The sequence below is a fragment of the Phycodurus eques genome, chromosome 21, assembly GCF_024500275.1.
Source record: "Phycodurus eques isolate BA_2022a chromosome 21, UOR_Pequ_1.1, whole genome shotgun sequence".
Classification (NCBI taxonomy): domain Eukaryota; kingdom Metazoa; phylum Chordata; class Actinopteri; order Syngnathiformes; family Syngnathidae; genus Phycodurus; species Phycodurus eques.
In genome coordinates, this window is record NC_084545.1 from 548,717 (window position 1) to 570,330 (window position 21,614).

Here is a 21,614-nt window from a genome sequence, read left to right on the forward strand (position 1 = left end):
TGAGCTAACACCACACATGCCACCCCCCCCCCCCCCCCCCACACACACACATCTTGATGAGTCACCCCCACCCACTGCCACCCTCACCAAATGACGGAGGCATGACTCACTGTGTGTGTTGGCGGCTGTGTCACCTTCAAACACATGAAGGAAGGAAGGAAAGAACTTTTTTATTTTGAAGTATAATCATCTAGCTTTCACATTTACAGTTACATTTTTCAGAAAGGTCAAAACTTTCATGACCTGACCATTTTTATTTTTACATGATTTTGTTTCTTGTAAGATGACGAATTTGTTCTCATAACATTACATTTTTTTTTAGTTCTTGTAACATTAAGACTTTGTTAATGTAACATTGTAACTTTTTTTCTTGTAACATTACAACTTTGTTCTTTATTATGGATGGAGTCTTGTAACATTACGGCTTGGTTATTGTAAGAACTTTTCTTCTTGCAACGTTACAACGTTGCAAAATTCTTGTAACATTAGGACTTTTGAAGATGAAGAAAAGCAGACCATTTTTCATATAAATATTTATTGCAGAGGAGGTATTTTTTGTACATGCTATCACAACAGAACACAATAGAAATCTACCAAAGTTTTGCCATATATGGATGCTATAAGCTTGTCGTCGTGGTAACAAGCTCATACATAATACGGTGGGTCAGAGACACAATCACTCACTATACAACTCGTAAAAGTCCATAGACATCTTTTTTTTTTGTTCTATCCAGGGCAGTGAAACATCGGTCTGACTAATTTCTCAAACTCATGCAGAAGCCACAAGATTTACAACGTTACAGCATTGTATAGTCGTAGTAGTACTAGTAGTAGGAATAGGAGTAGTAGTCGTAACAAGGGGAGGCGTTGTCGGGTTTTGATTGACAGCACGGTTCTCAGGTCTGATTGGTGGACGAGGAGATACAAGGAGAAGGTGTGTGCGTGTGGGTGGCACGCTTCCATAATGTAAAGACGAAATATTGCGCAATTATTAAGGGCCGTCACTCTCTGCCGCTCTTGCAGAAACATTGCAGGCCAAAGACATCTTTATTTTTATTTTTTTAATTTTTTTAAATCGCTTACCATGCTTTTTTTTTTTAAACTATATTTCTTCTGGACCGCAACGAGTTCATGTTGGCCCACTGAAGCTCAACGAAAGACAGCAAATCCCAAGCATAGAAATCAACAGAATAATTACACATTTCCAAAAAAAAGAGCTACTTCTTTGAAAACAACCAGCTGACTCGTCGTCAGCGGGCAGCACAAGTCGACATTGGCAGTGCTTCTTCTTAAGACGTTTTTCAGGACACACTCACTATCGACATAACCAACCCACGTGTGATGGTCTCAAGTACTACGGGTGTAACGGTACATGTACTACAGGGAAAAGATGCGGGAAGGAGCAGAAAGTGTAACTGCCGTAAACAAACACGGTTCAGCTCAGCATCTGGCTAGTGATGTTGTTTTGTTTTTTGTTATCTCGCTGGAAAAAGTGTCACAAAACAACTGTCACACTTGTCTGCAGCCTTCATTTTTATTTTTTTTTAATTGGAGAATTTACTGCTCGTACTTTTTAATGTTTTATATTAAATGTAAAAAAATGTTTTCCCGTCTCCACATAAGACAAGTATATTTATGCTTTGCATTTTGTTAGCTTACTGAACCCAATGTGAACAGAACCGTGACCGTACCTGAAAGATTGGGTCGATTTTCGATGACATTTCCAGATAAACAAACAAACAAAAACGGATGTTGGCGCATCAGGAACTTGGACAACGAATACCACCTCCTCACCGGACTCTTCTGGCTTCTAAAAACGACGGAATTCAGCGCTTGACGCTGACTTTTTGGATTGATTTCAACGACATTTATCACTATCGAGTCCTTTGACGACAATCGCGGCTAGTCGGTGACGACATACACACCAGACGCCGAAAACCCTAGCGGGCGACTTGACGGGTGACTGTTGGGACTACACAATTGGAGCGTGACAAATACTTAAGACATTTTGATACAAAACGCGGAACAAAGCAAAACCTTCCAAAGGTTTAGTTCTAGCAATCGTCAGCAAAAAGTCGAAAAATGACTAACGGGGTTCTCGCAGTGGGACGGAAACCTGCTACGCTACATGGAAACGTCGGATACAGAAACGCACCAAAGTTCGTTCTCGTTCTATTAGGACTGACGAAGGGAGGATTCTCTCTTTTTTTTTTTTTTTTTTTGCTTTTGCAGAGTAGCCCGGCAGTTAGTGCTAATGCTAGGCTAACGCTAACACAAGGAATCAGACAAGAGACCAACGAGGCGTAATTTGCATTCAGGTGGTTAAATTGTACGACTTTTTGCTACTTACACACCCACATAAGTATTTGGCGAGGACAACAAGTGAAATGCTTGAGATGCGTTTGTGAAGCCCCTTTCACACTGGCCAGCTGTTGAAATCAACCCGTTACCGTTATGCCCTCTGATTCGTCAATTTGCCGTAAAAGCAACATGAAAGGGGCCTAAGAATGGGCCAGTCATTTACAGTAAATATTTTGGAAAAGTCGCGAGAAGTCAGCACAAGGAACCATGCCAGCCTTTGCTTTTTTTTTTATTTATTATTATTTTTTTTTAACCGATGATCCCCTGTAACTGAATTCGTAAAGCGGCAACGGTTGTTTGAGCGGCCATGTACACAATAATGTCCCATTCAGTCAACACAAGGAACCAAGCTGAACTTAACGAAGACTAAAAGAATTTTGTTTTTACAGAATATGCATGTAATAAATTGTTGTAATGAAGCCATAATAACAATGTAATAACTGTTTTCGTTGCCTACGGAATACAAGGTATTTTCTTTTCTTTTTAGTTTGAACACAATTCCATGAATTTTTGTTTTACTTACTGAAGCTGTGCATGCTCTTTCTATTATTCATGTTTGTTGGCGAGTAGGACGGCGCTGTGTTGCTGTCTCGTCAGACGTAAGACCAGACGACGAGGTTAGTTCCTCACTTTAGGCACAAACAGTACAGCAGAACTACATCTGAACTGATCTAGCGAAGAAGAAGAAGAAGAAGAAGAAGAAGAAAGTGTGAAGATGAAGAGTTGGTTCATGTTGGCTAAAGTGCTTCAGACTTGATTGGTTTCCTAAACACTCCTGACCAACATTTCTCTCTGTAGCCTTTTTTTCTTCTTTGGCTTCCGCCTTCGTATCACAACTGGTCCCCACATTAGTGATGTTTATGTACAGACAAAACTGCAAAATGAATCGAAGAATGAAAAATTGCATAATTGGTCTAAGAGTAATCTTCAGGAATTCCCTGTGACCGTCTGGACTCCTCGTGGTCTCGTTTGTTTGTAAAAGTACACAAAACCGGAACCGAATGTCGTAAAGGAAGGCAACTCGTGGAACGGAATTGACTTTTCTGGCAAGCCACCTACGGAGAGTCCAGCGTCAGATTTTGGCTTGCAAAAGAGGCCAGGCCAAGCTCGGGGCGTCTCGGCTTCGTTGGGTGCGAGTGTCACGGCGTCTTGTCGTCAAAGTCCCGAGGACAAACGTCGGCCTTCTTTGCGGGATCGGGATCGCTCCTCCGCGCCGCCGAGGATTTATCTGAGGCTGCTTTCTCCGACGGCTCCTCAAAGTCCCACGGACAAACCTCGGCCTTCTTGACTTTGGCCATTCCGACGTTTGCGCTCTTGCGCTTCTCCACGGCCGGCGCCTCCTGGCGACCGCCAACGTCCCACGGACAAACCTCGGCTAATTTCTGCTGCTTCTCAGAAGATTTGCTCTTGTCCTTCGCTTTTGTCCGGCTCTTCTCGTCGTTGCCGTTTTTTGATTTGTCCTTGTCAAGTGTTCTCGGGGAGGGGCTTCCCTTCTTTTTTGAAGGAGATTCCTTGGGTTTGGAACTCCGAGAGTGGCTCAGCGTGTCCTGGGAACCGGGAGACGCGGGACTGTCCCACGGAGCAACGTCGGCTTTCAGCGAGCGTCCCGTCTTTGACGAATCCGAGGTCGCATTGCTCCCCAGAGCGTCCACATTCTTTGCTGGAAAAGTCTCTCCCGTCGGCTCTCCAAAGTCCCACGGACAAACCTCGGCTCGGTTGGTTTTGGTGTTTTCCGCTTTGGGTCGAGGCTCCTGCTGTTTCTTAGCTTGACTGGACGCTGGAGCGCTTTGGCTCTCGCCTCCTCCCGCCTCCCAAGGACAGACGTCCTCTCTTGCGGCGTTGTTCCTCTGAGCTTCCTTGGACTGTCTGACGCCAGAGGGTGTCTGATCCGAGAGTGTCAGCTTCTGGGTTTTGCCTCCCTTGGCGGTGCCCCCGTGAACCGTGGTGCTTTCCTCTGGCGCGATCGACACGTGTTTTTGGACCTTGTTCTCTAAAGGTGTTGGGAGGTCCTCCACCTCCCAAGGACACACCTCGGAGAGATCGTAAAGGTCTTTCCCCTTGACTGGATCGGAGGAGACAGCGGTTTGTTTGGCATTTCTGCCTTTGGCGACGACATTTTTGGGCTCGCTCTCGTCTTTGCCCCTCGGCGGAGGCTTCTTGGGGCTGTCCTCCGCGCTTTGGGTCTTTCCGGCCAAGTCCAGCGTCTTCTCCTTGGCGGTGGCGATGACGCTGAGGGACTTCTGCAGCACGGTGGCTCGAGGGTGGAGGGGTCTCTTGTCTGCGCTCAGGTTGTGGGCACTGGCCGACTTGCAGACCAGCGGCACCGACTCGGTGGACTCGCTGGGGTCATTGAGGTTCTCCCGCGACTTCTTTTTGACCAGCTTCTTGCCCATCAGGGCGTCCAGAAGGGAGCCTTCGGCGGCGTTCACCTCCATCTTGTCCGTCGCCGAGCTGCTGGAGTCTTCGCTCTGGTCTCGGACATGGTCGTAGCTACTGTGGGACTTCTTCAAGGAGAACACCTTGTTTTTCAGGGTCTCCTCCTTGGCCGGTTTGACAGGGTGCGTTTGATCGAAGGGGTGTTTCTTTAAAACGCAGATGCTGTTCCGATTGCTGCCGTGCTCGCCGCCGTCCTTCTCCTCGCGGCTGCACTGGCGGTGCACCGACTCGGGTATCTCGGTGATGCGCCTCATCAGGGAGCGTCCCAGGCCCTTCTTGGAGCTGCGCTTCTTCTGCAGATGCGGGTTGTTGGCCAGCATCTTCTTCCTCTTGTAGATCTCCAGCTGGCAGTAGAGCTTCTTCAGCTCTTCCTGCGTGTCGGAGGGGAAGACAGGACAGCAAAGCGGTCAGGCGCCACTTCCTCAATCTGGCACAGAAACAGGTGCAGTGCTGCCTTGACTTGCAGGTTTAACTAACCAAGCTCGTTAGAAGGAATTGAATTCATCTGTTCCTCCTTGTGGTGGTTGTGTGCCTTTCAGGGGTGTGGCCTAGTGAGTGATGTCAGGAGCTGGACTTGGACTGACCAGTTAGTCTGAGTGTGAGCGTCTGGCGTGAGTTGTGGCCTACAGCAGCTCCGTGCGAGTGTTTTCATTTTGTATTCGTGTGCTTGACAGTTCGTCCCTTTAAATAAACGGCTGAAAGTGCATCAGTGACTGTGGCTCTCCTTGCCCACGTGCCAGGGGATCACTGCACAGTGGACCCCCGCTATTTGTGGAGGATAGCATTGCGAATAGCGGAAAATCTGCGGATAATCGACACCCATTATAATTGCTTTGGAATGTTTTTTTTTTCTTTAAAGCGCCCAACAAATTTGGAATAAGCAGGGATAATGCCAATAAATGTTTTTGGGGTTGGTCCCCCTCCAAAACGATTCATAATTTTTTTTAATCCAATTGTTTTTTTTTTTTTAAATTGGATACAAATTGGGAACGCGGCACGGTGGACGACTGGTTAGAACGTCGGCCTCACAGTTCTGAGGACCCGGGTTCAATCCCCGGCCCCGCCTGTGTGGAGTTTGCATGTTCTCCCCGTGCCTGCGTGGGTTTTCTCCGGGCACTCCGGTTTCCTCCCACATCCCCAAAACATGCATGAATTGGAGACTCTAAATTGCCCGTAGGCGTCAATGTGAGTGCGAATGGTTGTTTGTTTGTATGTGCCCTGCGATTGGCTGGCAACCAGTTCAGGGTGTACCCCGCCTCCTGCCCGATGACAGCTGGGATAGGCTCCAGCACGCCCGCGACCCTAGTGAGGCGAAGCGGCTCAGAAAATGGATGGATGGACAAATTGGGAACAATTTGAAAAAAAAATCCAAACTGAAATTAAATTGCTCCATTTTTTTCACTTCACTCAAGCAAATCCAAGTCCAACATTGTCCTGCAACACCAAGCTAAAAAAAAAAAAAGAAAGTTGAGGCACTCGTAAGTCAAGGCACCACTGTATTATTTTCTACTGGGGGGGAAAAAACAGATGTTCTACTGCACATGCGGTACAAGTTGAAGACACGTGGCTACGAACAGTCGTCCGTTGATGCACTACAGAATATCGCATGCGTGCTGAAAAGAGAAAGCAAAGACACCACACTTTAGGAGAACTGAGGAAACGTACAAGTGTAGTCAGTGTTAGCTCTGAAACAGCCTCTAAACTCATTTCCTCAATTCTTAAGTCAATCTCCTCAAGCGGGGTTAACATACAGTGATGCATACATGTTTATACATCACGCACGAAACATCAGAGGTGGGAGGAAGTCACATATGTGGAAGTCATAAGCAAGTCTGAAAAGCTTAACCAAGTTTCAAGCCGGTTGCAAAAGTTAGTGAGGTAAAAATCAAGCAAGTCGAGTCAAATCATAAGCAAGTCATAAGTCAAACAATCTTCATCACTTACAACACACATTTGAACTTTCAGTATTACCAATTGAGCTCCAACGCTATCTGTACTCGCGTTAGTTAACTGTACTAACACGTTCACAATCACATGCTGTTGTAACGCTTCCAAAACCAGTCTCTGCATCGGCTATTACTTCATTGTCTTCTTAATTAGACGCGTAACCAAGATGAAGTTTAGTTCACCTTTGACCAGCCAGCAGTCGGCTAATCTGTGAAGTTAACGTAGTTTACCCGTCTTTGTGGCTTTTATCGTGACGGATGAAGTTTGACGTCGTAGTTGTTGTGTCTCCTATCTTTCGGTTGCAAACTTCGCATGTTGCCACTCTCTTTTCTCTTTCCTATATTTATGCCCCATTGCCTCTCTTTGTATTATTATACAACCCCAATTCCAATGAAGTTGGGACGTTGTGTGAAACATAAATGAAAACAGAACACAATGATTTACAAATCATGTTCAACCTATATTTAATTGAATGCACGACAAAGACAAGATATTTAATGTTCAAACTGATCGACTTGATTGTTTTAAACAAATAATCATTAACTTAGAATTTGATGGCTGGGACAGGGTCATGTTTACCACTGTGTTACATCACCTTTTCTTTGAACAACATTCACCAAACGTTTGGGAACTGAGGACACTAATTCTTGAACCCTTGTAGGTGGAATTCTTTCCCATTCTTGCTCGATGTACAGCTTCAGCTGTTCAACAGTCCGGGGTCTCCGTTGTCGTATTTGACGCTTCATAATGCGCCACACATTTTCAATGGGAGACAGGTCTGGACTGCAGGCAGCCCAGTCTTTTACTCTGAAGCCACGCTGTTGTAACACGTGCAGAATGTGGTTTGGCATTGTTTGGCATTGAAATAAGCAGGGGCATCCATGAAAAAGACGTCGCTTGGATGGCAGCATATGTTTCTCCAAAACCTGTATGTACTTTTCAGCATTAATGGTGCCTTCACAGATGTGTAAGTTACCTATGCCATTGGCACTAACACAGCCCCATACCATCACAGATGCTGGGGTTTGAACTTTGCGTCCATAACAGTCCGGATGGTTCTTGTCCTCTTTGGCCCGGAGGACAGGACGTCCACAATTTCCCAAAACAATTTGAAATGTGGACTCGTCGGACCACAGAACACTTTTCCACTTTTCATCAGTCCATCTTAGATGAGATCGGGCCCAGCGAAGCCGGCGGCGTTTCTGGGAGTTGTTGATAAATGGTTTTCGCTTTGCATAGTAGAATTTTAAGTTGCACTTACGGATGTAGCGCCAAACTGTATTTAATGACATTGGTTTTCTGAAGTGTTCCTGAGCCCATGCGGTGATATCCTTTACACATTGATGTCGGTTTTTGATGCAGAGCCGCCTGAGGGATCGAAGGTCACGTGCATGTAATGTTGGTTTTTCGGCCTTGCCGCTTACATGCAGTGATTTCTCCAGATTCTCTGAACCTTTTGATGATGAAATCCCTAAATTCCTTGCAATTGTACGTTGAGGAACATTGTCCTTAAACTGTTCAACTATTTTCTCACATACTTGTTCACAAAGAGGTGAACCTCGCCCCATCTCTGCTTGTGAATGACTGAGCAATTCAGGGAAGCTCCTTTTCTACCCAATCATGGCACCCACCTGTTCCCAATGAGCCTGTTCACCTGTGGGATGTTCCAAACAGGTGTTTGATGAGCATTCCTCAACTTTCTCAGTCATTTTTGCCACCTGTCCCAGCTTTTTTGGAACCTGTTGCAGCCATAAAATCCCAAGTTCATGACTATTTGCTAATATACATAATATACATATGTAGCTATAGCAACTGGGACAATCTGCTTCTTTCTTGACAATTGTGCCATATTTTTGTGGTTCAAGAGTACAGCACAGTATACGTGGAGCCTCAGAACGTCGTTTTGCGATAAACACACCGAGGGTCGCAGTTTTTCCGTGAGTCGTGCGGCAAAGAGTTGCCGACTGCAATTGTTTTGCGATTGTTCACTTCAGTCGCTCTAAGTTTCACTCATACCAAGTCCAAGTCAAATCGAATCTTTCATCATTTTATAATGTTGAGCCAAGTAAGGCCCTGAGTACCAAAATTGGCAACGTTAGTCAAGTCACGTGACTGGAGCCCCCGACCTCTTTTTGACATCGAGTGCAGCCATCGCGTTTAGCAAGAGAGACTTCTTCAGCTCTAACAGACAAACAGAAACCTCTGCTCACGTTGGCACGTTTTTCCCAAAGACTGTCGCGTGATCTTACGCCACAGCCATTACTAGAACTCAGAGGCCCCGCTTCGTCTGGCGTCTGCAATAATAAAAAACTGCCGTGTCTCAGTGCTGCTGCGGGAGCGCGCAGGCGAGGTTAGGAACAGCGAAGAGCGGCGGCACGAGCTCACCCGAATGTCTTCGGGGTCCAGGCTGTGCTCGCTCCACGCCGACGTGATGCTGCTGTTCAGGTAGGAGCCCGAGCGACCCATGTCTAGCTCGTCCTCGTATGCCTCCGACGCCATGTCGTCTCGCCTTTGCGTGCCGGCGAACAGGAACTGCGCACGCACGCACACGAGTGGAAACAAACAAAAAAAGAAGTCTGCAGCTCACCTGGAACGCTGATGTCACATGTGACAAATCTCAGTAAGAAGGTACAATTACAAGAATAGTCCAATTTTTGAAAGAATAAAGTCAGATTTTTCTGGAAAACAAATCGCAATATTATATTTTGTTTGAGGTGGTACTTTTCTAAGACAAATGGATTCTTCTTCTGAGGAAAAGACTCAAATTATTTCAAGACAAAAAGGCTGAATATTCTGAGAACAAAGTATATGTTTTTAAAAAAGAAAACAAGCATATAGCAAACAAGAATAAAGTATTTTTAAGTCGTATTTTTCTGAGAAAGTCATTAATTCCAGAAAAAAAGTCAATATCCTGATAATAATCTGATATTAAAGAAAGGAAATGTCATTTTGTTTCATTTAAAGTGATCATTTTCTGAGAAAAAAGTCACAACTTTATGATAATAAACTCATTTTGGAGGAAAAGATTCAGAACATTCAAAGAATAAAATACTATTTTGGGTGGGGGAACAAAAGCTGCCTATTACCAGAATGATGTTATAAGTTTCCAAAAGGAAGTGAAGGAAGGAATCTTGGAAAAATAGGACATTGCCGGATATACTTTTTCGAAACTTTTTGAAAACGAGGACTCCCCGCCTCAACATTACGCTTGTGGATTACAGCTCAATTCTTGAGTTTTCCTTTCAGTGCAGCCCGAACAAGCCTTCGCATAGCATCAATGACAAGATATCTTCCGATGAATAAATAATCAACAAGAATCTGGCGAACCTTGGGAATGAGCAGCAGGCCCAGCGTGACTGTGACCGTCAGGTGGGTGTGCGTGAAGAAGAGCAGAAGCATCCAGTCCGGGTGCAGCTCGGGGGCCAGCGTGAACCTGGCAGAACAGGAAGTGCAAATCAACACCGGGCAGGAAGTCGCAAACAGGAAGCGCAAGGGCCCTTTGCCAATCGTTTCCGGATGCAATGAACGGAGAAAGTTGATTTGACCACCGGAGCGTGGTCACGGAACAAATGACATTTGCATCTCAACGCACCGCAAAAATGAATTGAAATGCCTTTTGAAATGCCAAAGCCCCCTCCCATCAATACATTTGTTTGGTTACGTTTTTAATGAAGACAAATAGCACTGTATTGTAAAATATAAATATTCATTAAACACTTGGGGAAATAGTTTTCAGACGGCAAATTCCTGCCTAATTTCTACATTAAAAATCCTTTCCATTGTTTCTTGATTTTCATTTTTACCATATTTTAGTTTCTAGAGATGACAAATTTGGGGTTTTAAAAAAAAACTATGTGTGTAGTGCATCTCTATATGAGTTTTGAATTGAACTACTTAACCAAATCAAGCTTTTGACACTACAGCGGCCACAAATAGCAAATAGCAAAAATCCCCGGACAACTGACAGCCACAGTAATTTCATTTACAAAAAAATATATATTCAAAAAAATATTAAATTAACCCCCCCCCCCAAAATTCTTGAATAAGTAGGGATAAACTGGCAATAATTTTTGGAGTTGGTCCCACCTCCCAATAAAAAGAAAACCAAAAAGGAGAAAAAGAATTATTAAAAAAGAAAAATGTTAAAAAAAAAAAAAAAAGAAAAAAAAACAACAAATCAGTGAATCTGCAGGTGGCAAAACCTTGAAGGTCAACGCCGCTGGTGAATGTCTCCCTCTTGTGGCTCACTAGAGCCTCATTCAAGGAAGCGTGATTGTATACCTGATGACGTAGAAAATGGCCGACAGGATGAGCTCGTTGTGGACGGCGATGGCCATGTAGCGCGGCTCGTGGAAGGCGGACGGCACCGTCCGCACGGCGTAGCACAGGTACACCGCCCACAGCAGGAACAGGAACTCGGCTGATGGCGGGAGAAAGTACCGCTTCGGTTATGGAATAAAACTCAAATTCTTCCCACAGGAACAAGAAGAAAAAGTAGAAAAGGTCGAAAATGTCTACCAAAGGCGGTGGAACATTTAAGGTCAATTTCAATGGGGAATTAAGCTGGGGACTTTTGGAAATATTCCAAATTGAAAACTTTCCATGGGAATTGATGGGACATGGGAATTAACTGTGAATTGCAGGTCATTTAATGGAAAGGTATCACACTCAAGCATAAATATAAACATTTTGTTTTGTCAAAAGCAGATTTGCTTGCAAAAAAAGAAAGCTCTCCTTGCCTACACGCGAGGCCATCACAATATCTTCACGCAATCATTTTGCCTCATCTTTCAAGACCCGCAGAATGTTGTGTTCTTTGGCAACACAACCAACAAAACAAAGAGCAGACTCTCCTTTCACCGGAAAAATCGTTTGCCGTTCTTTAGTAATCAGCAGTAGAACATGGGTTGTTTTCACCCAAAACAGCACTTTCTGATCAATGAAGCAGAGAAAATGTCAGAAGGTATGTTTTGCTTTTTGTGACAACTCAAACTATCAAACAACAAAAACAAGACTGAGAAGGAGATATTGATGGCAAAATAATCTCATTTCTTGGAAGATAAACAAACGTGCGCAAAGCGATGCTGATTCATCACATGGCTCCACTTGGATGTCAGGATCTTTTCTTACCTGCTGTTCGCCATCCACGCCACGACCTGCGTCATCTTTTCTCACCATCGCAATGCACACTTTTTACTACCGACCGCGACACATACTGTGCTTATATCATACATATACGTACTCTGTTCGAAGGTGAGATATCTAAACTTGTCTGACTTGGAACGTTTTGCCGTTTCTCTCCATCATAAACAATTTAGGAAGTCGAGATTCAGCGCCTAATCTTTCTCTTCCACTCAAAAGCTGTGCTGATCTCAAGTCCACAGCGATGCAACGCCGCCATCCACTGGCATCTCTTCATCATTACAGCGGTTTACAAAACCTGAATTTCACAGAAAAACGCAGTAAACTGTTGGATTCCAGTTGGCAATTATAAATGACCGCGGCAATAAATGAGTTGAATAGTTCATGTTTCTTTCACCTCACTCTAGTGTATCAAAATCTTGCTAGTACCTAAAATGTTGGCTCACAAAAAAGAAAAAAAAAAAAAAAAAAGAAATCAACATAAAAATTCCTGGTCTATTCCCATAAATTCCCCTTAATTCCAATGGAAAGTTTCCAACTTTGAAAATTCCCAGAATTTTGCAACCCTTAACTGCAATGAACATTACGTTTGAAATGCATAATGGTGTCGCCCTTGCAATAAACGCTCACGTCCAAGCTGGTCATGGAGACTTAGGAGAGTGCTTGCGAGGCAGATGGTGATTAGGCAGAGTGAAATGAATTCCGATGAAATGGACGCAGTGTCGCTGACGTCGCACTTTTGCAGCGTCATCATAAATCTTTGCTTGTGGGATTAAAAATAAAAGAAAGAAATCTACGCAGGTGCACTGTTTACGAAATGGAAAGATTTATGGCGACTGCGTGTGTGTGTAATTTATGAGCTTCAGAGGTAAGCCCCGCGCGTCCTTATTAAAGTTCACGCACACACACACAGTAGGTAGGTAGGGGTGCTGCTGCGGGGTTCAGTCTGCTGTTCCCCCCCCCCCCCACCGCGAGACAAAAGCCTTTCGTCGACGCTGCTTAAATCAGCAAATGTAAAACAGCATGCAAATCATCTGCTAGATCGGCACCACTTTTTGCTCATAACTTTGGCTACAAATCCTAAATAAGGACGCTAACGCCATGGTTTCTTCACTTCCTATTGCAGTTTCAATAAATGTGTTCAATTCCTGCATTGTCATCACTTCCTGTATGTGTCCCAATACTTTTGCGGGTGTGGCAATAATTTGGTCGGAAATCGGCAGTTTCTTCACGAGCTCTAGGTGTCCCAATACTTTTGTTCGAAATTCCTGTATGTGTAATTTGGTCGAAAATCTGCAGTTTCTTCAGTGTCTCAATACTTTTGCCAAATGTTTATGTGGGTGTGGCAATCATTTCGCCCAAATCTCCCTTGGGTGTTCCAAAATTTCCGTCTGAACTTCTCAATACCTTTTTTGATTTGACTGGACTGTTTAATTTCCTACCATCTAAAAATATTTGTATAAATACGATAATAAAAAAATAATTCATTGTACTTTTTTGAGATATTCAAAATAATATTCCAGTTGCAATTTGTTATTTGAATTGCAATTTAAAATTTTTGATCCAATGTGCAGACTCAGCAAGAATCCCCCTAGAGGTGCAACAATGAATTTGCTTAATCGACAACTCATCAATTATCAATATAATTGACAACTACCTTGACAACTGATTCATCATTTAGAAACCTTATTTAACTTCAAGTTTTTCAAATCCTTGAAATTTCATCCGTTCCGATTTATGTAGTCCTCCATGTTTGCCGACTAATTATCTCTGTGTGCATGGTAGTTTAATTGAAGACTCTAAATTGCCCGTAGGTGTGAATGTGAGTGCGGATGGTTGTTTGTTTGTATGTGCCCTGCGATTGGCTGGCAACCGGGTCAGGGTGTACCCAGCCTCCTCCCCGATGACAGCTGGGATAGGCTCCAGCACGCCCGCGACCCTTGTGAGGAGAAGCGGCTCGGAAAATGGATGGATGGATGTTTTTCTTTTCAAAATAAGACATACGCAAAAAAATCTGCTTTTACTGTGGAAAACAATCATCAACATTTTTTGCCAATTTTCTGACATCTTACAGACCAAACCAGTAACAGAATCATCACCAATTTATGTTTGTACATTTTCTACGTTGTCAGTTTGACACAATGTTCTCTTTTTGTATAAAGGAATGTATATTAAAAATTGTTTTTAAAAAAAAATCCGATTCATCAATTATTTGAAAAAAAAAACAATCGACAGATGAATCGATTATTCAAATTGTCGTTAGTCGCAACCCTACGGAGGAGTCTGTGTTCGTGTCTTACCGACGGCCATCATGTAGTCCCACGGGTCCAGCAGGCACATGCTGAACTGCAGCCCGTCCGGCGTGTAGCCCACGTCGATCAGCGCCGACTTCCTGTCGGCCGCCTGGCACACGGCGGACGTCCACGCCACTAGGAACCAGCAGACCACCAGGAGGATGACGGCCAGCAGACGCAGCACTCGCCAACTGGTCATGTAGGGAATCCTCTGGGCCGTGCGTGACAGGAACACCTTCAGGACCCTGGACACGCATCACTTTGCTTTTATTATTAGGCGCTCTACGGTGGCCGTGATGGCCCAAAACGTTGCCTAGTGGTCCATGGAACATTCGAAAAACATCAGCCCCTGCCTGGCACGAGTTCGACTTCTTCTTCTTTTCCTTTCAGCTTGTCCCTTTCGGGGTCGCCACAGCGTGTCATCCTTTTCCATGTAAGCCTATCTTCTGCATCCTCTTCTCCAACACCAACTGCCATCATGTCTTCCCTCACGACATCCATCAACCTTCTCTTTGGTCTTCCTCGAGCTCTCTCGCCTGGCAGCTCCATCCTCATCATCCTTCTACCAATATATTCACTATTTCTCCTCTGGACGTGTCCAAACCATCCAAGTCTGCTCCCTCTAACTTTGTCTCCAAAACATCGAACCTTGGCTGTCCCTCTGATGAGCTCATTTCTAATTTTATCCAACCTGGTCACTCCGAGAGCGAACCTCAACATCTTCATTTCCGCCACCTCCAGCTCTGCTTCCTGTTGTCTCTTCAGTGCCACTATCTCTAATCCATACATCACCACTGTTTTATAAACTTTGCCCTTCATCCTAGCAGAGACTCTTCTGTCACATAACACACCTGACAGCTTCCTCCACCTGTTCCAACCTGTTTGGACCTGTTTCTTCACTTGAGAATCAGAATCAGAATCATCTTTATTTGCCAAGTATGTCCAAAAAACACACAAGGAATTTGTCTCCGGTAGTTGGAGCCGCTCTAGTACGACAACAGACAGTCAATTGAATGAAAGACACACTCACCATTGCTCTGGACGGTTGACCCCAAGTATTTAAAGTACTCCACCCTCGCTATCTCTTCTTCCTGTCGCCTCACTCTTCCACCAACCACCCCTCTCATTCATGCACATATATTCTGTCTTACTTCGGCTTATCTTCATTCCTCCAGTACATGCCTCCATCTTTCTAACTGTTCCTCCACCTGCTCCCTGCTTTCACTGCAGTTCACAATGTCATCTGCAAACATCATGGTCCACGGGGATTCCAGTCTAACCTCATCTGTCAGCCTATCCGTCACCACTGCAAACAGGAAGGGGCTCAGGGCTCATCCCTGAGGCAGTCCCACCTCCACCTTAAATTCGTCTGTCACACCTACAGCACACCTCACCGCTGTTCTGCTGCTTGGACATTTTTATTTATTATTCTCACATACTTCTCTGCCACTCCAGACTTGCGCATGCAGTACCACAGTTCCTCTCTGGGTACTCTGTCATAGGCTTTCTCCAGATCAACAAAGACACAATGTAGCTCCTTCTGACCTTCTCTGTACTTTTTCCATCAACATCCTCAAGACAAATAATGTTTGACGTCAAATTGGGTGGACACATCTGTCGTAACAGCACACATTAAAAAGTCTCAAAGACCCATGCTTGAAATTGAACAAAAAGTCGGCCATTTTGGTTTGAAGCAGACATTGCGGTTAAGTTCCAGAACTCAAGAAAAAAAAAAATCAGCCCCTGAAACCAGTTTGACCAATCAACAGCAAATTGGGTGAACATGTCTGTCATAATGGAACACGGCAAAATCTCAGGGACCCATGCGTTAAAGTGAACAGGAAGTCAGCCATTTTGGTTTGAGGCAGCCATTTCAGGCGAATTCCAGAGCTCTGACAAGAATTGGGAAAACAAAGTCAGCCCCCAACACCAGTTTGACCCATCAACGTCAAATTGGGTGCACATGTCTATCGTATCAGGACGCGCAAAAAAGTCTCAAAGACCCATGCTTGAAATTGAACAGGAAGTCAGACATTTTGGTTTGAAGCAGACATTTTGGGCATTTTTCAACATTTGTATGAGGGAATTTGCCCAAATGAGCCAATAAAACAAGCTTTATTTTGTCATCATCTCAAAGCAACAAATGCTTTCTTTCCATCATATAATAATTAGAATGTCAAGAAATGCATTCATATGAATTTGGACTAAATTGTCATGAGGACAGATTTGTTCCTGTGGCTTTGATTTGGATTATACCCACCTAAAATGATATTTACTCATCTGTGAGTCATGTTTTTCAGAGGAAAATTAGTTTTCAGTCTAATCATTGTTTTTGCTTGAATCCAGTTGATTTATAACTTGTACATCCTCATTTATAACCACTACCATAAGCTGCTATTCCATGTGTGCAAATGAACTTTCATCATTTTTAATGTTGTGAGCTTGTGTGAACTTTAAGTCTGAAATCATTTGTTATAGGTTGTCGTTCACAACGAGCTGCTCCAAGTCTAACGGCGGCTTCTTTTATGGATGAGTGTAAATAAAACGAGAGACGTGCTACGTAAGAGAGGCACTATCATCATTCAAACACACGCGCTACTATTAATAGTCAGTGCCCTTGATGAAGCAGCACTGGCCGGCGCTAATGAGCGCCCCTCCTCACTCCAAAGGTCCTCACACCCCCCATCAAAAATGAATCGACGTCATATTTGATCCTCGAACTGGACAGATGCCTCCTCCTCTTCATCATGGCAAAAGTCACAGTGACGATGAAGACTTCTGCTCGGTGAGGTGACTACCTGTGAGTCAGCAGCGTGCGCATTACCTGTACAACTTGAGCGTGAGCGTTCCGTAGACGGTGGCGAAGCCCAGCAGGCGGACCCAGCGGAGCAGGATGCAGCGGAACACGCCGGGCTGGAAGTAAAGGATCCCCACCTGCAAGAACCCACAAGAACAAAAGGAAAGGCCACGTCATATTTAGGAAGAAAACGCTTTTTTCACATTTCTCCATTTCATATCCCTTTTAAGATCACTCAATAAAAAAAACAAAATATTCAAGTATAAATAATTCAGCAAAAATAAATTTCAGTTTTTGGGGGCACGGTGGACGACTGGCTAGAGTGTCGGCCTCACAGTTCTGAGGAGCGGGGTTCAATCCCCGACCCCGCCTGTGTGGAGTTTACATGTTCTCCCCGTGCATGCGTGGGTTTTCTCCGGGCACTCGGGTTTCCTCCCACATCCCCAAAACATGCATGAATTGAAAACTCTAAATCTCCCATAGGTGTGACTGTGAGTGCGAATGGTTGTTTGTTTGTATGTGCCCTGCGATTGGCTGGCAACCAGTTCAGGGTGTACCCCGCCTCCTGCCCAATGATAGCTGGGATAGGCTCCAGCACCCCCGCGACCCTAGTGAGGATAAACGGCTCAGAAAATGGATGGAAATTTCAGTTTTTCAGTTTTCATTTTTTTATAATAATAGTAAGAACAATAATAATATCATTATTATTATTCGTAGTAGTCGTATATTCAGAAGACTAATTCACCTTGATTTTTCAAGCAAGCCAATTGTTGAATGACAAGACTATCATTATTGTAATTATTATTTTAATTATATTAATAATAATATACTGGTACTTGGTATAAAAAGTTGGCGAAGCACTGCTTTAGCGGCGAGGGAACCATATTTGGTAACTGAAGTGATGGTTTCAAAAGGGGTCCCGATGACACATTAAAATTGATTTTAAAAACAATGGTAATAATTATCTCTGCGCTGAAGATATGATGAGATTTACCCCGTGGAATTGTTAATCGGATTAGCCGACGCATTGATAGATTCCCGCAGGCGGAACGCCAAACGTGGATTTTCAAATCGGTCATTTAAGGTGGAAACGAGTCGATCCAGGAAAATGATGCAAAAAAAAAAAAAACATCTGGACGTGACATGCGGTGATGGAGTAAGACTTTCCCACTACAACTTGCAACGTTTTACAGATGTGCCTGAATATATGAAAGCATGTTGGGCATTCCTCACGGCAAAGGAGAGGCCCGCAGGGGCCCGGTTGGTGCTCGGCAGCTCGCTGACGCACTCGTCTCCGCGGGGAGCACGACAGCAAAAACGAGGAAAACGCCAGCGGTGACTTCGCTTTTTACAGGAAAGATTGATGGAGTCAAAAGCCTTTTTGGGCATTTATTTCATATCCAGCTTTAAGGTCCATGTTGTGAGTAATTTTAGGTTCTATACCAGTGCAGCAAGAGGAAAAAAAATGGCAAAAAGTTTTGTCGTCCACTCTTGCTGTAACTCAATTAGGAAAATGAATTATTCATGCAATCCATCTGAATCCATTAATAAGCAAACATGACCAAAGTCATCATTTTTTAAAAAATCAGTCTGTAATGAATGTGAATAATCTAAAGTAATTAACTTCTTACACCTAAGATTTTTTACCTATTGAATACAAAAAAAAGTAACCTACCAAGATGTGGTTAGAGCGTTTGCCTCACAGTTCTGAGGTCCGGGGTTCAATCCCCGGCCCCGCCTGTGTGGAGTTTGCATGTTCTCCCCGTGCCTGCGTGGGTTTTCTCCGGGCACTCCGCTTTCCTCCCACATCCCAAAAAACATGCGTGGTAGGTTAATTGAAGACTCCAAATTGCCCGTAGGTGTGAACGTGAGTGCGAATGGTTGTTTGTTTATGTGTGCCCTGCGATTGGCTGGCAACCAGTTCAGGGTGTACCCCGCCTCCTGCCCAAAGATAGCTGGGATGGGCTCCAGCAGTCCAGCCACCCTTGTGAGGAGGAGCGGCTCAGAAAATGGATGGGTGGATGGATGAATACTTAGTAAAAACAAAAAAAATTGGAAAAATAAAAAGCTGTAAAATGAATGTAAAAAACAAAAATAATAATAATAAAAAACAACTATTTTATTAAAAATATGTATAGTTTTTAATCTATTGTTAAGATTAATCTTTAGGGTTTGCCTGCTGGAAAAAAAACAAGTTTGTGAAGTGGAAAATTAAAACAAAACCATAAAAAATGTAATTAAATATTTCTAATTGTTTAGATTTTTTCCCCTATTTTGTTCCCAAGGTCTCGCAATCTCCAATATATTCAAAAGGCTAAAAATACAATAGTCTTTTTCAGAAAGAGAAATAGTCAGGAAAAAGTATCTTGATGGTATTTTATACTGCATATATTTATTACATGATATGATATGAGGTTGAAATTGCATCGACCTTGCGGTTAAGTCACCCAAAGCCAAGCAGGTTCTCCCCGTGGACTCTCAGCACTCATCGGATCATCCGATGGCGTGACATCACCTCTCAAAGCTGCCCCCTTGCGTCCTCAGGAGAGGTCAGAGGTCATCTTCCAGCACAGAAAGTGCACTTCCCAGAAGAAGACCAAGATGCCGCTCTCCGTTCAAGCATTTCATGAATAATCCATGCTAAGTGCTCTCAAGTGTTGGGGATGGAGCGCTGCTAAAAGTATTGGATGTACTGCAGTGGTGGGAAGTAACAAGCACAAATACTCTATTACTTCGCATTTGCAAAATGTATTTTGCCAAGTTACGTCCCTCGTAACAGCATGCAATAACATTAAATACTCTTTTCTGAGCATTCAACCTCTTTTAATTGGAATATTCATGTAAATGTGGGCAGCATTCACACAATAGCATTCATGTGAATGCTTGTCTCTCACCTGCGCGGTCCTCATTAAACATCGCGCCGCAAATCACGTCATCTCTCAGCACGCCGCCAGCTGACGGCCGCGTGCTGAGACGCGCGGCCACCGGGGACGGCGCCGTGACGCACGCCGGCCAGCTGCGGCGAAGGCAGCCGGAGAGATATTTTTCATTCCGGAATATTTTTAAACAGGCGCGCTCGAGGTTTCCCATCCATTTTGAGGCGGACAAAGCCAATCGCCTTATTTTCAGAAACGCAAAAAAAAACAGAAGCGAAATGTTTCACACGAGCCACAAGCAGACTTCTTCACAGCTTTTTCCAGGCGTGCCGTCTTGTGTGCAAGGTAGCGATGCAGGATGCCAAAAATCAACATTTCACTTCTTTTGACGGTTTGGTCATCTTATCATCTTTGGCTCAAAGCTAATAATTGTTACAGTGTTGCCTTTTCTTGATGAAATTTCAAGAAATTTAACGAGCAACTCAATCATAATCAGAGCAGATGTGCAATGACCTTTCCCAGCCCAAACATTAAAAAAAAAAAATATACCTTAACCTTTTATTAAGAGGCTCATACTGACCTGTAGAAAAATCTTGATTTTTAAAATTTGTTTTTGTTAAAAAGGATGAAAATAAAATGTTTGTTCTGAGGAAATGACTACACTGGACTCAAATACGTCCAAGGTTACTAGCTCTAAAGACAATAGCGTACCCCTAGAAGGATAATCGGTGGACTTAAAGCCTCCAGTCACAGTTTACATTCTTAAACCAGTCAGTCAAGGCAGTTGTGAAGACCAAAGGGAGTCTGAAATACGTGCGCAATATATAAAGTAGACGCTATAAATTTGGCCTAGGGTTCAGACTTGGACACGACCAACCAATTGCAATGCCGCCATTGAATCTTCCACAGTGTGCTAATATCTTCTAGCAGGTCTGACCACAGATTTAGAGGAGGTGCCAGCAGCACTTTTTCTAAGATGGATGTATCTGACGTGCAGAAAAAAACAACTGTGAGTCTGAAGTGTGTCGATACACAAGGTTGAAAGGAGGCAACTGGACTCTTCTTGTTTGTTGAAGACGTTTCACCTGGAATCCAAAAGGCGTCTTCGGTTTGAGATTTTACATGCAGCATCTCCCTGTTGGTGTCTCTGGTGGGCGTGGTCACAATCGCGTTGTTGTTGCTGGCAGGCGCGGCTGGTGAACGAGCGTCATTCACCTGCTCGGTCGAGTTCGTGGCCACATTTCCCATGGAAGGAGACAATCTTTGGGGGAGAGATGTCACAAGCGAAGGCGCCACCTTCTGTCTTCAACAAACAAGAAGTCCAATTGCCCCCATTCAACTTTTGCCGATTACCATGACCCGGACAACTAAGAATCGACACAGATTCTTCCGCCTTCTCGGTTCATTCCAGGGTCTCTTCTAACCTGCACTTCATGTCTATTGTACGATGAAAAAAAATGACTGTTCCACAGGATATTTGTCATCTGTTTTTCTTGGAGTCCAGCGTGCAGAAAAGCGACTGTGAGTCAGAAGTGTCTCGAAACACAAGGTGACGTTCTCTGCCTCCTCTGCTCTTCATCTCCTGTTCATTCCCGGCTGGCTTCTAACTGGCACTTCCTGTCTGAGCGAGCAGGAGGCGGGAGCAGGAAGAAGAGCGGTGGCGGGGGACGGCGCAAAAGGAGGAGGAGGGTAATAGCGATTGATCCACTTTTACATGAAAGCCGACACCGGCTGCCACGCGGGAGGGGGGCGGGCGGCTTT

At 44.1% G+C, this 21,614-nt stretch overlaps 1 protein-coding gene across 1 annotated transcript in view; it reads right to left on the reverse strand.

Moving 5' to 3' along the window:
* Positions 1–518: 518 nt before the first annotated feature.
* Positions 519–21,614, reverse strand: part of gpr158a (G protein-coupled receptor 158a) — a 50,604-nt gene continuing 29,508 nt past the window's right edge. The window contains exons 6-12 of the mRNA XM_061665977.1: positions 17,005–17,114; positions 14,187–14,425; positions 11,026–11,164; positions 10,072–10,177; positions 9,130–9,276; positions 8,955–9,038; positions 519–5,168 (exon numbers count right to left, since the gene is read on the reverse strand). Coding sequence (XP_061521961.1) covers positions 3,501–5,168; positions 8,955–9,038; positions 9,130–9,276; positions 10,072–10,177; positions 11,026–11,164; positions 14,187–14,425; positions 17,005–17,114 — 2,493 coding nt within the window. The 3' untranslated portion in view covers positions 519–3,500. The remainder of the gene's footprint in view (positions 5,169–8,954; positions 9,039–9,129; positions 9,277–10,071; positions 10,178–11,025; positions 11,165–14,186; positions 14,426–17,004; positions 17,115–21,614) is intronic.